This window comes from Rana temporaria, chromosome 6, assembly GCF_905171775.1.
Source record: "Rana temporaria chromosome 6, aRanTem1.1, whole genome shotgun sequence".
Taxonomy (NCBI): domain Eukaryota; kingdom Metazoa; phylum Chordata; class Amphibia; order Anura; family Ranidae; genus Rana; species Rana temporaria.
The window spans coordinates 9,591,736-9,607,268 of record NC_053494.1 but is presented as its reverse complement, the minus strand read 5'-3'; the positions used below and the strand labels follow the sequence as shown (position 1 = coordinate 9,607,268).

Here is a 15,533-nt window from a genome sequence, read left to right as displayed (position 1 = left end):
GAACACCAAAGCAATGCATATATGCGGAGGATCGGTGTTAAGTATCATATGTGCCTAAAGCTGCCGTGAAGAGGTTAATCAAAGAACTGTAGACCGCAAATCATAATAAGGTCAATACCCTCTGGTGAGCTATTTGTAGGCACTGGTGTATGGGACTGAGCTATTAAGAGGGATTCATATACAATGGTAGTTGAAGATAAATGATCAAGAAAAGATACACATTTTTATACCGTTAGATACGTTTTTCTTTATTTGGACTTTTTGCTACATTGTCACATTTGATGATTTTGTCTCATTGTTAACTCTTAGGTGTATATATTTACTTTGTGGTTTGATTTTATACAAAGAAGATTGTGCGAGATTTTTCTTTTTTGTACATCTGACATATTGAAACTGTGATATGCTAAATTCGGATCAGCGGGGTCTCCAGCCACATCTTGCAGGGTTCAGCGTTGGTTTTCCAAACTCTTCCTTCACTGAGGTTTAGAAGCCAATATCAGGACGTTTTGTAGCCAAACTTCAACCTCCGTTTCACTGGAGGACGTCCCCATGAGCCGAAGGAACCTGAAACAGGAAATAATGTACAGTATAGTCTGAGAACATTCCCAAAGACTGAATCTTTCCAAACCTAACGCCACTCAAAACAGTTTTTAGGTGGCTTCCAATGGGGTTAAAGGCTCGACCTTTTTGGATCATACTAATATTACATTCATATTTAGAGTGTAACACGAATTAGACGTGTGCACTGCCAAAAAATCTGTTAGTTTTCGTTAAATTTATTTTTCGTTTTTCGGGTCATTCGTAAATTTAAAAATAAGAAAATCCGAAGATTCAAAAGAATAACTAACTAATAAATACTATTAAATTATAGGTATTGGAATTTTCTTTCAAATTTGGCTGTAAGCGAACGTAACGAATACAAATTTAAATCCGAAGTTACAAATTACCCGAAATAACAAATGCCGCATCTAAACAAATAGAACGGAACTAATTAATAATAATAGGTTTATCATCATTATTGTTATTTATTATAATTAATTTGTTACATTCCATTCGTTTAGATGCGGCATTTGTTATTTCAGATAATTCGGAAATTCGGAATAAATTCATATTCTTTGCGTTCACTAACAGCCAAATTTAAAAGGACATTCCAATACCTATAATTTAATAGTTAGGTTAATATTAGTTCGTTATTTCAGATTTTTTTTAAAAAACAAGTTTTTGTTAATTTGGATATTTCCGAATTAACAAAAATGTATTTATCAGTTTGGGCCATATATATTTTTGGTTAAAACGAAATAAATAAATAAATAAATCACAATAAGCGTATATTGATTGGTTTGCGCAAAAGTTAAAGGCCCGGATTCTCAGAGGACTTACGACGGCGTAGCGCCATGTACGCTGTCGTAAGTCCGAATCCAAACCGTCGTATCTATGCGCCTGATTCTTAGAATCAGTTACGCATAGATTTCTATTACATCCGACTGGCGTTACACCGTCGGAGCCTAACTGCATTTTTACGCTGGCCGCTAGGGGCGTGTAAGCTGATTTACGCGTCAAAATATGTAAATTAGCTATATAGGCGAATTCCCGAACGTACACGTGGCCGACGCAGAAAAGATACGCCGTTTATGTTAGGCTTTTCCCGGCGTAATGTTGCCCCTGCTATATGAGGCATAAATTGCGGCTTATCAATGTTAAGTATGGCCGTCGTTCCCGCGACCAAATTTTTGGGTAAAATTTTAAAAAGGCGAGTAAATAGATACCCAACTTATTAAACCTAATGCCCTGTACACACAATCGGTCCATCCGATGAAAACGGTCTGATGGATTTTTCCATCAGTTATCTGATGAAGCTGACTGATGATCAGTCGTGCCTACACACCATCAGTTTAAAAAAATTATCGTGTCAGAACGCGGTGACGTAAAACACAACGACGTGCTGGAAAAAATTGAAGTTCAATGCTTCCGAGCATGCGTCGACTTGATTCTGAGCATGCGTGGATTTTTAACCGATGGACGTGCCTACTAACGATCGGTTTTGTATCCATCAGATAATTTTAAAACAAGTTCCTAATTTTTTTTTTTTTTTTTTTTATCAATAAATTTTTATTGGGTTTATCAATTTACAACACTTGAGATAGTTGCATTCAATATACAACTTGAGTAGTATAAATCACCATGTACAGGCAAACATTTAACAGAAAAAGAATACGGTACTCAGCGACCTAGGCCAGTCTACCCCAATTGGGTACACACTGTAGGACTGGGAGGTCACCAAGATGATCAGAGGTACACCTATACAGCTAAAGTAAAGACAAATAAAGGAGGGGGGGGAGGGAAGGAGAAAACTGAAATAAAGGCTGCCGTTGGTCATTATCTATACCAAATATTCAGTATTTTATACTGTTATTCTTCAGACTATAGGAAGATTATTAAAGTAAGGAATCTTTTAAATATTTGGAAGCTTTCGGGTGGGTTAACCACATTTTCCATTTTCTACGATAGGGGATTATAGAATCATTCTTATAGGCTAATAATAGTTCTAATTGAGCTTGGGTGTTTAATCTGGTGATGACCATTGGTAGGTTTGGGGCGTCTGCGGATTTCCATAGAGAGGCCACTGTAATTCTTGAGGCTATCAAAATATGTAAGACAATAGTCCTATACAAAGTGGGGTATTTGTCTAGATCTATACCTAATAATGCGTTAGTAGGAGTAAGCTTGGTAAGGTTGCCCGTAAGATTGGCGATAAAGGATGAGATAGAGTTCCAAAAACTTTTTAGAGTCTTGCAACTCCAAAGCGTGTGCAGGAGGTTTCCCGTTTGCTCGTTACATTTCCAACAGATGTCGGATGCTGTTGGATAAATTTTGGATAACTTGTATGGTGTTAAGTACCATCTATTAATTATTTTTTGGGCATTATCCCAGTGTTCAATGCAAGAGGATGACTTACTTATTGTTTGAAATGCTTTAATCCACTGAGTCGGGGAAAAAATTTGGTCCAGATCCTTTTCCCATTTCAGCATATTTGTGTTTTTGGTAAAGAGTTGGGAGGATAACACATCGTAGAAGAAAGATATACCTTTCTTTTTATCATTTTTCTGAGAAGAGAGGAACTCCCAAAGGTTCATAGGGATTTCGATCAAATTACTGGGAGAGAAATCTTTCAGTCGGGCACACTTACCAATCTTAGTCTCGATGATGTTCTTAACATTAGGGGGTAGGTTCTGGTATAGATTATATCCATTACTGATCCACTCGTTTACAGAGAATCTGATTCTGCAATAATTAATGACTTCTGTGGGAAGATGTAATTTAGCCTTTTTCTCTACATGTCTGGTTTTTGAGAGAATGTGTTTCCAAGCGAATAAAGTTCCTAATTTTTTAACCGATGGATAAATAACCGATGGGGCCCACACACGATCGGTTTAGTCTGATGAAAACGGTCCATCAGACCGTTTTCATCAGACAAACCGATCGTGTGTACGCGGCATTAAAGCGGAGTTCCACCCAAAAATGGACACGTCACCAGTCCCAGAAGATTGCCCGGACATTCACAATGCGCAGCTTGCATTGTGACGCCACAGCCGGGTGCCCACACTTGGAATTTCGGTGCCGCGGAGAGGACGGGGAGAGGAGCAAGGCTTCAGGCGGCCTGGACCATATGGGACAGGTGAGTGTCTATATTTTCAATAGACGACCCATTGAAAGCCTCCTAAAGGTAATCAATTTAGTGTTCCGGAGGAGTTCTGGCATTAGAAATATTGCTCTCACTCTGTAGGCGCCCTAATGCGGACCTGGCAGTGAAAGGGTCCTGCTAAGATCACTCAGTCCTCGGGGTGACAACACTGCTGCACAATTTGTACCTTTCTTGTCCTCTGTTCCCGGCTGCCATTTCCTGTCCCATTCACCTACATTCTCACCTTTCCTCTGCTGTTCTTAGCATTTCCTTTGCTTCCTCAGGTTTAGTCTTAAGAAAGATCTGGACCTCGGGGAAGGTCTGAATAAGACCCATCAGGCCTGACAATGGCATAGGAAACTTGGTCACAATGTTTTCTATCCTGCAAAAGCAAACATCACTGTGAGTTAATAAAGAGGTTAAAACAAATGCAATCTTTACATTCCTATTATCAGTTATTTATATAGTGGGATCCTATGCTGTGGTGCTGTATGAGTGACAGAAATAAAGATGAATAATACAGATAATACAATACATACACGCCTGACAATTGCAGCTTCTGCAGCACATAGAAAGTATACTGTATGTTAGAAATACATAAAATCATCATAAATAGATAAACACGGGATATGTAGCTATATAAATGCCTGTGGGCTCTACATGTTTCGCTGTAATGCTTCTTCAGGAGCTGTGAGGCATAAATCAGCTATCATAGATGTGACAATTAGTTAAATTGAACTCCTGTTCAAAAAGCAGATAAGGGAGCATCAGAGTCAAACCATGGGAATCACAGGATGAGCACCAGAAAAAATATTTCAGGATAATTCCTTATATTTGGAAATATGCATTTCCAAATATCGATGACAGCGCCACAGTGAATAACGGGGAAGCTGTGTTTACACACGGCTCTCCTCGTTCTTCAGCTCCGGGGACCGATCGCGGGACTCCAGAAGCGATCGGGTCGGCGGGTCCCGCGGCCGCGGAGCTTCAGACCGTGACCGTGACCCATGGCTGGGCACTTAAAGAGGACATACAGGTACGTGCTTGTGCCCAGCCGTGCCATTCTGTCGACGTATATGTGCAGGAGGCGGTCCTTAAGTGGTTAATGACCTAAGAGACCAAGTAACCCTTGTAACGTGAGAGGAGTCCTACTTCAAGCCGTTATTTTTAGGTTTCCTGGAGTCGGGTTTTAAATTAAAAAAGAGATCCCAGATCTGGCAATGTTACGATCTACCCCAGCAAAAGAGCAGGGGCATCAGGTCAGAGAAGAATTAAGCCGTATATGTGTATGCCTAGGTAGATAGAGGAGGAAGCAGTGCTGGCTCAGAATGCTGTACATAAGGTGATGGTGTATAATCCAGTGGTTGTTACTTATCTGAGAGAAAATGGAATTGGATGCTCAACAGAACATAAAATACATAAAATCTAAAAGATAGGGCGGAACTCATGGAGCTTGAAAGGCAGGGCTCAAGTCCTGCGGGAACGCGTGGGAACGGAGTTCCTGCACTTTTTTCACAGCAGGAACTCCGTTCCCTTTGCAGGACTAGAGCAGCCGAGAGTAGCCGAGTCGCCCGAGCCAATCCTTTACTAAGCAGCGATGCCCAGCTCGAGTCACTGTCAGGGGCAGGCGAACCTCAGTAATCCTTTATGTTACTGGCCGCTTCCTGTATATGGATTCATCGGGTAGTGTGCGGGTATTCCGTCACTTCCTCAATGCTGCAATGTCTCCTGGGAGCTTTTGTCATTGTTCCCAGGAGACATTTCGGAGGTCTGCTGCAAGTTATCGCGGGATTTAGAAAGAACGTCTTTCTAAAGCGGCCAGTAACATAAAGGATTACTAAGGTACAGTGGATCGAAAAGAAAAAAAAACATGCGGTTTAGTAATTATGCATAGGAGCATATCATTTTTTTTTTTTTTGGTGGGGGAGTGGATCTTGGGTGGGAGTTCCCACGCTTTTTTCCCCAGGACTTGACCCCTGTTGAAAGGGGATCACTCAGTGATCACATTTTGACTTTTCAATAAGGCACAAGCTTGTCGTAAAGTCCTGAGAAAGGCGAGATTCAGCATAAGCTTGTTGAGTGTTCACCTTTCAAGCCCTGTGAGTCTTTTGAATTTAAGGGTGACAGGGTGTGTCTTGTCAGTGGAGGAGGAAGCGGTGCCGGATCAGTAATCTGTATATAAGGTGACAGGGTGTGTCTTGTCAGATAGTAGAGGAGGAAGCGGTGCTGGATCAGTAATCTGTATATAAGGTGACGGGGTGTGTCTTGTCAGATAGTAGAGGAGGAAGCGGTGCCGGATCAGTAATCTGTATATAAGGTGACAGGGTGTGTCTTGTCAGATAGTAGAGGAGGAAGCGGTGCCGGATCAGTAATCTGTATATAAGGTGACAGGGTGTGTCATGTCAGTGGAGGAGGAAGCAGTGCTGGATCAGTAGACTTACCATTAGAGAGACATGAAATGAAAGGTTAAGAGCTATATACATCCAGTGCATTGCCCACACACAGTTATGTTTATTTGTAAAATAATTTTAAGTTAAAATAGCAAAAATATATAAAAAAAAAATCTATCAGATTATATTCTTGTGATCCTGAACAGAAAATAAAATTGACCCTTTAAGCTTTTTTCTGAAAAGATTTGGCAGTATGACATTGTAAATTGCCGACGTTCAGAACCCCTTAAAGGGCCAGAGGAGCCGGTGACCAGAGGTTACCACAAAGCAGATGATTGATATATAGATGCAGGACCTTCTTTTGTCGGGGTATGGGATGGATTCATACATTTCCTTGCATCCATTCTTGAGATGATAAATCTTCTCATGCTCATAGGGGACAAGACTATCTCCCACCTGAAAAATAAGTGAAATCTGTCTCTTTACACATGGAGACAATGGAGGTATTTTTTTCAATAATTCTTTCATGACTGACTTGCATTTAGGCTAGGTTCACATCTGTGCGGCTGCACAGGCCTTCCATACCAGACCCTTATCTGAGCATGCAGCCGGGCAGGTTAGGAAAGGGAGCGGGACAAGTGGGCACCCCCCCAAAAACATACCAGGCAGCTTGCCCTCAACATTAGGGTGCCCCCATCCCAAATCATCTTGCCCCATGCTGATGAGGACAAAGTCCTCTTCCCGACAACCCTGGGCTGTGATTGCCGGGGTCTGCAGGCAGGGGGATTATCGTAATTTGAACAAAGGGGCCCCCAGATCCCGCCCCCCCATGTGAATGGGTATTGGGTACATTCTCATAAGACCCCGACAACCACATCCCTGGGTTGTCCTCTGAATCCATACTAGACCCAAAGGTCTAACACCACAGGTCCAAAACCACACTCAATACATTCCTCCTTCAGCCCTGTTACCACTGAGGAAGTTGACAAGATCCTTTCCACATCCCACCTCACCACCTGTCCCCTGGGCCCTGTCACCTCACAATTTCTGCAACCACCTTCCTGCTCTATCCTAAACTTTCTAACCCACATCTTAAACCTCTCCCTGTCCTCTGGCACCTTTCCCTCCATGATCAAACATGTTCTGGTTACCCCCATACTCAAAAACCCCTCAGTAGATCCAACCTGCTTGAACAACCTAAGACTCATCTCCCTGCTCCCAGTTGCCTCCAAGCTTCTTGAATGCCTTGTCCACAACTGTATGAACTCCTACCTGACTGACAACAACCTTCTCGATCCCCTACAGTCTGGCTTTTGCCATAAAACATTCCGCTGAAACTACCCAACTAAAACTCACCAACTACCTACTAACTGCTAAAATCAATGACCAGTACTCCATATTCCTACTGTTGGACCTTTCCGCTGCCTTTGACACGGTTGACCACCCACTCCTCCTCGACAAACCCTTGGACTCCATGATTTTGCTCTATCATGGTTCTCCTACCTATCTCAGCACACTTTCAGTGTCACATACAACACCATCTCCTCCGCTCCTCTTCCAGTTGGGTTACCCCAAGGCTCCATGCTTGAGCCCCTCTTATTCTCTCTTTCTATATGTCTTCCCTGGGCCAGTTGATAACCTCCCATGGTTTGCAATTCCATCTCCATGCTAACGACACCCAGATTTATCTCTCCTCAACTGACCCCCTCAATCTCCTCATGTATCACTGACTTACCGAGCAACATATAAGTATGGATGTCACACCATTTCCTCAAACTCAATCTTTCGAAAACTGAGTTTGTAATATTTCCTCCTCCCCATGACTTTGCCATTGAGATCAAGGGCACAACTATTACTTCTTCCACACATGCCAAGGTGCTGGGTGTAATCCTAGACTCTGACATCTCCTTCACCCTCACATCCAATCACTGGCCAAAGCTTGCCCCCCCCCCCCCCCCAATATTAAAAGCTACATTTCGCTAAAGATACAATAAAATCATTATTAGCAGACACAAATACAACATAACTCATAAAATTCCTGCTAAATCTAAAAGATAAAAATGAAGTTAATAAATAAAATTGGAGGGAGAGGCAGAGGGGGAAGGAGATGGAGATAAACTCATGAGCAGAGCCAACTTTAGAGCTAGCGCTGGGAGGGGAATTAGTGAGGGAGGACTGTCTTTCGCAGTAGTTAAAAGCTGGCAGCAGGGAGAAGGGGGAGACCAGCTTTCAGCTGCTGGAGGAAGAGCTCTGCAATTGTCGCCCATCACCAATCCCCCTCACTGTGTACGTGGGCCCCCTACATAAGGACCGGGGGTCCCTCCCCCCATCAGCGGCCCTGGTTCAGGTTGAAAAAAGACGCAAGTCCAACCTATGCGTGTGATTATATGTCAGTATAACATTGTATTCCCATGTATGTTGTGGTCGTTCAGGTGCTTATCTAATAGTTTCTTGAAACTATCGATGTTCCCCGCTGAGACCACCGCCTGTGGAAGAGAATTCCACATCCTTACTACTCTTAAGCCTCGTACACACGATCAGTCCATCCGATGAGAACGGTCTGAAGGACCATTGTCTTAGGTTAACCGATGAAGCTGACTGATGGTTCGTCATGCCTACACACCATCAGTTAAAAAACTATTGTGTCAGAACGCGGTGAGGTAAAACACAACGACGTGCTGAAAAATATGAAGTTCAATGCTTCCAAGCATGCGTCGACTTGATTCTGAGCATGCGTGGATTTTTAACTGATGGTTATGCCTACTAACGATCGTTTTTTTTTCCCATCGTTAGGAATCCATAGGTTAAATTTAAAGCAAGTTGGCTTTTTTTTAACCTAAGGTTAAATAACCTATGGGCCACACACGATCGGTTTGGACCAATGAAAACGGTCCATCAGACCGTTGTCCTCTAGTTAACCTATCGTGTGTACGAGGCCTAATAGATTTGTTGCCCTTCTCTGGCAATATTCAAAATACTATAACATTTTCAAAATATCTTATAAACCCTGTATAACAATAATAATAAATAAATCATCTCCCTCCAGTAGACTGAGGACATCTATGCCTCGTTTCCACTGAACGGAACGGTTTGGGTCGGTACAGTTTGGAACAGTTAGAATGGACCGGTCTATTCTTGTGAGCGTTTCCACTGCAAGTCGGACCGTCAGGGGCCATTCAGGGATTAGAAAAAATGCTTAGGGTGTCCACTAATCAGTGGAATGTATTGTAGGTCCGCCCTAACCAAACCGTTCCATTTTCTATGGCCCCACATCTGAAGCAGGACCCAGAATGGTCTGGTACGATTCGGTTTTATGGCACACTTTCATAATGGAAACACCCAAAATAGCGTACCGTACCAAACCGTACCGAACTGATCCACTCAGTGGAAACGAGGCAATAGTGATATAATTGGATTACTGTGGGAACAGTGATGAGTTGGCAAGCTTTGCAGATAGAGCTACTTTTTAACCACTTCCCTACCGGCGTATAGACAAATGACGCCGTCAGGAACATCTCCTCCCTCTGGGCGGGTGTCATATGATGTCCGCCCATTTGCCACTCCTGAGGCGGGTCCCTCGGACACTGCCTCTCGCCAATCAGGGTAAAGAGCCAATGAAATCACAAATGTCAACAAGCGACTGTAGTGCAGTTTCTGGGTTCTTCTCTTCAGTGTGTGAGCAGGCGGCCTTAATAAAAAAAAAGGTTTTGCTTGGAATCAGTCAGTATTTGCATATTGAGCACCCCAGATTTGAAAGCCCTCAGAGGGTGCGGCACAGTGAAGAAAGGGGAGTGCCGGAGCCCATTTCCACATTCTTAAATCAGACTTGTCATGTCAGGCTTTCTGATCACTCACAAAGACAACAGTGATATCCCAGACAAGGCAGTATGTAAGACAAGGGACACTGAAAACACAAAGATATTCAGTACTTACCTCTGCAAAGACTTGAGTCATCTGTTCTGAGCAGTCCTTGTAGTGGACTTCCATACTGGGGAGGTAGGTGAAGATAGCAAGGCAGCCTCCTGGCTTTAAGATCCGATCGACCTGAAATGATGACATCTACATTAATATATCAGCAAAAGTGTGACCCTTTACTGAACAGGATAAAATACAGATTTTATATATAAAAAAATAATACATCAAAAAAATGTATATTCTAGCATATAGAGTTCAGTGATTTGGGGAAAATAATGTACAGCACAGTGTATAGAGTGCAGACATTTGATGTATAATATATAGCACAGGGTATAGAGTGTAGAAGTTCAGTGTATATAGTGGCGTAGCATGGGGGGCAGAGGGGGAGCGGTTGCCCCTGAGCACAACATTTAGGGGGGCATCCACTCTGTCCACCCTTCTAAACTGTCCCGCCCAGTGACCCGCCTGCTTTCCCCCACTTGGACTGCCCTCTGTGTCCATCGCTCTGTGATGGACGAGCGGCGGGCACGGGTGCCCACTGCCCTGTGATGAAATTGTCACGTGTGGTCACGGGGCGGGCTGGCTTGTGGGTGAAGATTACAGTCGGTGCATGATTTCATCATGCGCAGCGCCACTTCCGGAGTCCCGCCTCGCTGTCCGGCTACGTCTATGCTGGCATGCTGTGTTTCTCCTCTGCTCCGGATGGGACTCAGGAGACAGAAAGCGGTGAGTGATGTGTTGCCGGCCCAGGGACGTGGACATGGTCGGGAGAGGGGCTAAGAGGTAGGTCAGTGTAGGAACCAGGTAGGTCAGTGTGGTGGTGAGGTAGGTCTGTGTAGTAATCAGGTAGGTCAGTGTAGTGGCGAGTGTAGTGGTGAGGTAGGTCAGTGTAGGAACCAAACAGGTCAGTGTAGTGGTCAGGCAGGTCAGTATAGTGGTCAAGAAGATCTGTGTAGAGGTCAGGTAAATCTGTGTAGGAATCAGGCAGGTCAGGTAAATCTGTGTAGAAATCAGGCAGGTCAGGTAAATCTGTGTAGGAATCAGGCAGGTCAGGTAAATCTGTGTAGACATCAGGCAGGTCGGGTAAATCTGTGTAGGAATCAGGCAGGTCAGGTAAATCTGTGTAGAAATCAGGCAGGTCAGGTAAATCTGTGTAGGAATCAGGCAGGTCAGCTAAATCCGTGTAGGAATCAGGCAGGTCAGGTAAATCTGTGTAGGAATCAGGCAGGTCAGGTAAATCTGTGTAGGAATCAGGCAGGTCAGGTAAATCTGTGTAGGAATCAGGCAGGTCAGGTAAATCTGTGTAGAAATCAGGCAGGTCAGGTAAATCTGTGTAGGAATCAGGCAGGTCAGCTAAATCCGTGTAGGAATCAGGCAGTTCAGGTAAATCTGTGTAGGAATCAGGCAGGTCAGGTAAATCTGTGTAGAAATCAGGCAGGTCAGGTAAATCTGTGTAGGAATCAGGCAGGTCAGGTAAATCTGTGTAGGAATCAGGCAGGTCAGGTAAATCTGTGTAGGAATCAGGCAGGTCAGGTAAATCTGTGTAGGAATCAGGCAGGTCAGGTAAATCTGTGTAGGAATCAGGCAGGTCAGGTAAATCTGTGTAGGAATCAGGCAGGTCAGGTAAATCTGTATAGGAATCAGGCAGGTCAGGTAAATCTGTGTAGAAATCAGGCAGGTCAGGTAAATCTGTATAGGAATCAGGCAGGTCAGCTAAATCCGTGTAGGAATCAGGCAGGTCAGGTAAATCTGTGTAGGAATCAGGCAGGTCAGGTAAATCTGTGTAGGAATCAGGCAGGTCAGGTAAATCTGTGTAGGAATCAGGCAGGTCAGGTAAATCTGTGTAGGAATCAGGCAGGTCAGGTAAATCTGTGTAGAAATCAGGCAGGTCAGGTAAATCTGTATAGGAATCAGGCAGGTCAGGTAAATCTGTGTAGGAATCAGGCAGGTCAGGTAAATCTGTGTAGGAATCAGGCAGGTCAGGTAAATCTGTGTAGGAATCAGGCAGGTCAGGTAAATCTGTGTAGGAATCAGGCAGGTCAGGTAGGTCTGTGTAGGAATAAGGTAGGTCTGTGTAGTGGTGAGGTAGGTGAGTACTACTGTACTAGTGGAAGGGACTGCTACAAATCCATGGGGTAGGGGGCGCAAATTATTTACCTTGCCCCAGGTGCTGACAACCCACCCTACACCACTGAGTGTATTTAATATTATACAGATTATATAGAGTAGCAGTTCAGTGTATGTAATGTATAGCACGGTGTACAGAATGCAGCCCTTCGTTCGTTTGTTTTGTGATCCCAACCCACATAATTGCTCACATTCAACCTGTATCCTCCTTTACCTCCTATATGCCAGCCGGGTGCTCCAGGCCAGAAGTCCACTCTTGAGCCACTGAAAACACCTGCCATAAGTCACGCCCCTAAAATGGTGCACTCATCATTAAGTCCTGTGATGGGTGAAAAGCGTTAGAGATCGGCTTCCAGCAGAAATTTTCAGTGTGTGCTGTCAATGGATTAAACAGCAGTGGAGCAGAGGCTTTGGGTGTGCGGCCTGTTTTATTGGTGTATGTATTGCACAGCACAGTAAACAGATTGCAGTGATCCACTGTATGCAATATACAGCACAGCCTACATATAGCAGTTTAGGCTATGTAAGCAAATCATAGTGTACATGTTAGAATAGAGCACACAAAATGCATAAAGTGTACAGCCGTCTGCAGTATTCAACATGCAGCACATTGCTCACGAGTCCAGATTATGGTAACAAGCAGCACAGTGTACAGAATTCATCGGTCAGGTGTATGTAACGTACAGCGCATTTTACAAGGTGCAGCAGTCAAACAATAAAACAGTTTATTTTTACCTCTTTTAGAAATTTCTCAATGGTAAACCAATGGGCAGCAATACTCGCTGTTAGTAGATCAACAGAAGTGTCACCAACCGGCACCTCTTCAGCTGGACAGACCCTGCAGAAATGACAGGTTAGACTTTTAGTGACCCCATCTGGTTGGATGGAAAGCCCCAACCCTGGGCTCTGAGCTTCTGACTTTTCTGCCTCACCCCTTCCCAGATGACACAAAGGGGTTGGACTGTTTATAAAGAATTCACCCGATGAATCCTTCACCTGACATGCTCCAGTCACATTCACCCTGTTTATGTTAGAACGCATGTGTACCAGGCCAACGCAGCAGCCAGTAAACGGCCAACAATGTCACATGTACAGTAGCTGTACAGGTAAACTTCTGCCCTAGGAGTTCCTCCCTAGTGGTGAACTTTGTTTATTACACACTAGAAGGGCCACATTATTTTTTCTTACAAATGTAAACAAAACAACAAACAGAACCCCCCCCCCCCGGTGGTCAAGGAGGGTTGCCAACCAATAGTGATCCCTCTTTACGCCACATATTCTTGGGTCCTGGCTTTGAAACATGAGGCTTTGGTTTGAGGTTTCATGGCTTTGAAACATGAGGGAGCCCATGCACTGCAAATGTGCAGAGGCATGAGAAGCAGACTCCCTGGGGTCACTCAGGATTACAGTATCTGGAACTGCCTCCTCCCAGCCACATACTCCTCCCAAGGGTTCTGGGGATAGAAAACCATCTCTAACTGGAGGAGGGGGTAGAGCCGACAAATCTCACATCATCACCAGCTATATAAAGACATGGGGGTACAACAAGCTGCAGTACTGAGCCCTGTCCTGCATCCTTCAGAGTTGAAAGCAGAGTTACCCAGTGTGCTGTGAATGAAATATACCGTCCCTGCCCATGCTTGCTGGACCACTTGTCAGCAGTAACATTGACTTTGTGGCTGATTGCCCTGCTCAACGATGCCACAACATAGCCTTTCAAGTGATGGTAGAGAGCTGGAACAGCCTTATGTGAAAAGAAATAGCAACTTTGAACCTGCCATTGTGGTACAGCACATTCTGCAATTTCATAGATGGGGGCAGAATCCACCAGATGGAAATTCAGAAGTTTTAGAGCCAGCAGCTTTAACAAGCTTGCATTTAGACGCTGGGCATGTGGGTGGCAGTGACCATCCCCCCCCTCCCCATGTGGCAGATGGGGCAGATACATTTGTTGGGCTATAGTCTACAACTGGTCATGTTGCTGTGGGCAGATGTGCTGCAAGGACCTGGAAACCCTGCATTATACCATCATCCCTGTCAGTGGAGGCTGCTGAGAGGTCATGAGGTATAGCGGGGGCAGACTGAGGTGAGTAATGAGGAGGGACGGATTTGTGCTCCTTTTGTGTGGCTTTTAGGTGCTCTTGCCACGGGCTGAGTGGTGGGAGGTTAAACGCCTGGTTAAGCATGTGGTACCGAAATGGCTGGTGCTTTTGCCACGGTTAAGACAACGTTTGCAAATAGTAACAGTGCGATCGGCTGCACATGTACTAAAAAAAAAAAAACAGACATTTGAGCTGTGGGCAGTGGGCTGGGAGATAACAGGAAGTGGGCCTGGAAATAGGGTGGCTGCTCTCTACTCTTCCATGATGGCTGCCTCCTTAGGGTTGTACCTCACCCTCACTTTCTGCCTCTGCTCTATCTGGTACCCAAGTCCCGTCAGTGACCTCACCATCATTATCATTACCATTGGATACAACTTGGCATTGGCAACATGCTGCGGCTGGGGGGACATGAATGCCAAATGGTGTTCCAGTGTCCACCCCTCTGTAGGCTTATGTTCCTGCCTTTAACCTCAGAACCAACATTTGAATCAAGTTATGGCTGTGCATCATCAAGCAGCAAGTGGCTGATGCCATGTTCAAATAACTCAGCTGACTCCTCCATGACTGATGCTGGGGCTATGGCAGGAATAGCTGTGGACAAGGAGGCAGGTTTAGACATTCTGGCAGCTGCAGGGGACTGTGCACTAGTTTATGCTTGGGTGACGAAGGATGAGGAGGATGAGGATGGTTTAGTAAGCCAGTCCACCACCTCATCCACATGCTGAGGCTGGATAGCATGGGTAACATCACTAAACAGAGGAAATTAAGCCCTACCTAAGGACTGCCCATGTCCACCTTTGCCTGTGGACACATATGCTGCTAAGCCCCTCAGTGCCATGGGAACATTTGCCTCTCCTTGTTCACCTCCCAGACATGATGGGGGGGCGCTCATTAATAAAATGTATTAAAGATGTGGTGTTTGATGCACTTTAACTTGAGTACTCACTATACAGACACACTCCAATATACTGCAGTAAAACTTTACTGACACGCTGCAATATACTGCATTAAACATGCACTAATGCACTGATAAACAGTATACTACCCTGTCAAATTAAACTGACACTAAATAAAAAATGAATGGAACCACTACACTCACACTGAACTATCACTAGATGCACTCTAAACTGATATTCTACACTGACAATAGAAGCACAATAGCCCACCAACTCTCTAGTAGCACTGAACAGAGCCCTGTTCCATCTTTCTTCACACCGATATCACACTACGAATGGCCGATATGGGAAGACATTTTTTATAGTGTGGGGCGGGACTAGGAACAATGAGCCATGATTGGATATAGTCATTACTTTCTCC

At 44.4% G+C, this 15,533-nt stretch overlaps 1 protein-coding gene across 5 annotated transcripts in view; it reads right to left on the bottom strand.

Moving 5' to 3' along the window:
• Window positions 1–225: 225 nt before the first annotated feature.
• Window positions 226–15,533, bottom strand: part of LOC120943031 (putative methyltransferase DDB_G0268948) — a 35,422-nt gene continuing 20,114 nt past the window's right edge. For 4 of the 5 annotated variants that reach the window (XM_040356087.1, XM_040356086.1, XM_040356085.1 and 1 more), the window contains exons 4-8: window positions 12,850–12,952; window positions 10,006–10,116; window positions 6,428–6,528; window positions 3,927–4,064; window positions 226–564 (exon numbers count right to left, since the gene is read on the bottom strand). In XM_040356087.1, coding sequence (XP_040212021.1) covers window positions 474–564; window positions 3,927–4,064; window positions 6,428–6,528; window positions 10,006–10,116; window positions 12,850–12,952 — 544 coding nt within the window. In that variant the 3' untranslated portion in view covers window positions 226–473. The remainder of the gene's footprint in view (window positions 565–3,926; window positions 4,065–6,427; window positions 6,529–10,005; window positions 10,117–12,849; window positions 12,953–15,533) is intronic. The other variant, XM_040356088.1, reaches the window with a different exon arrangement.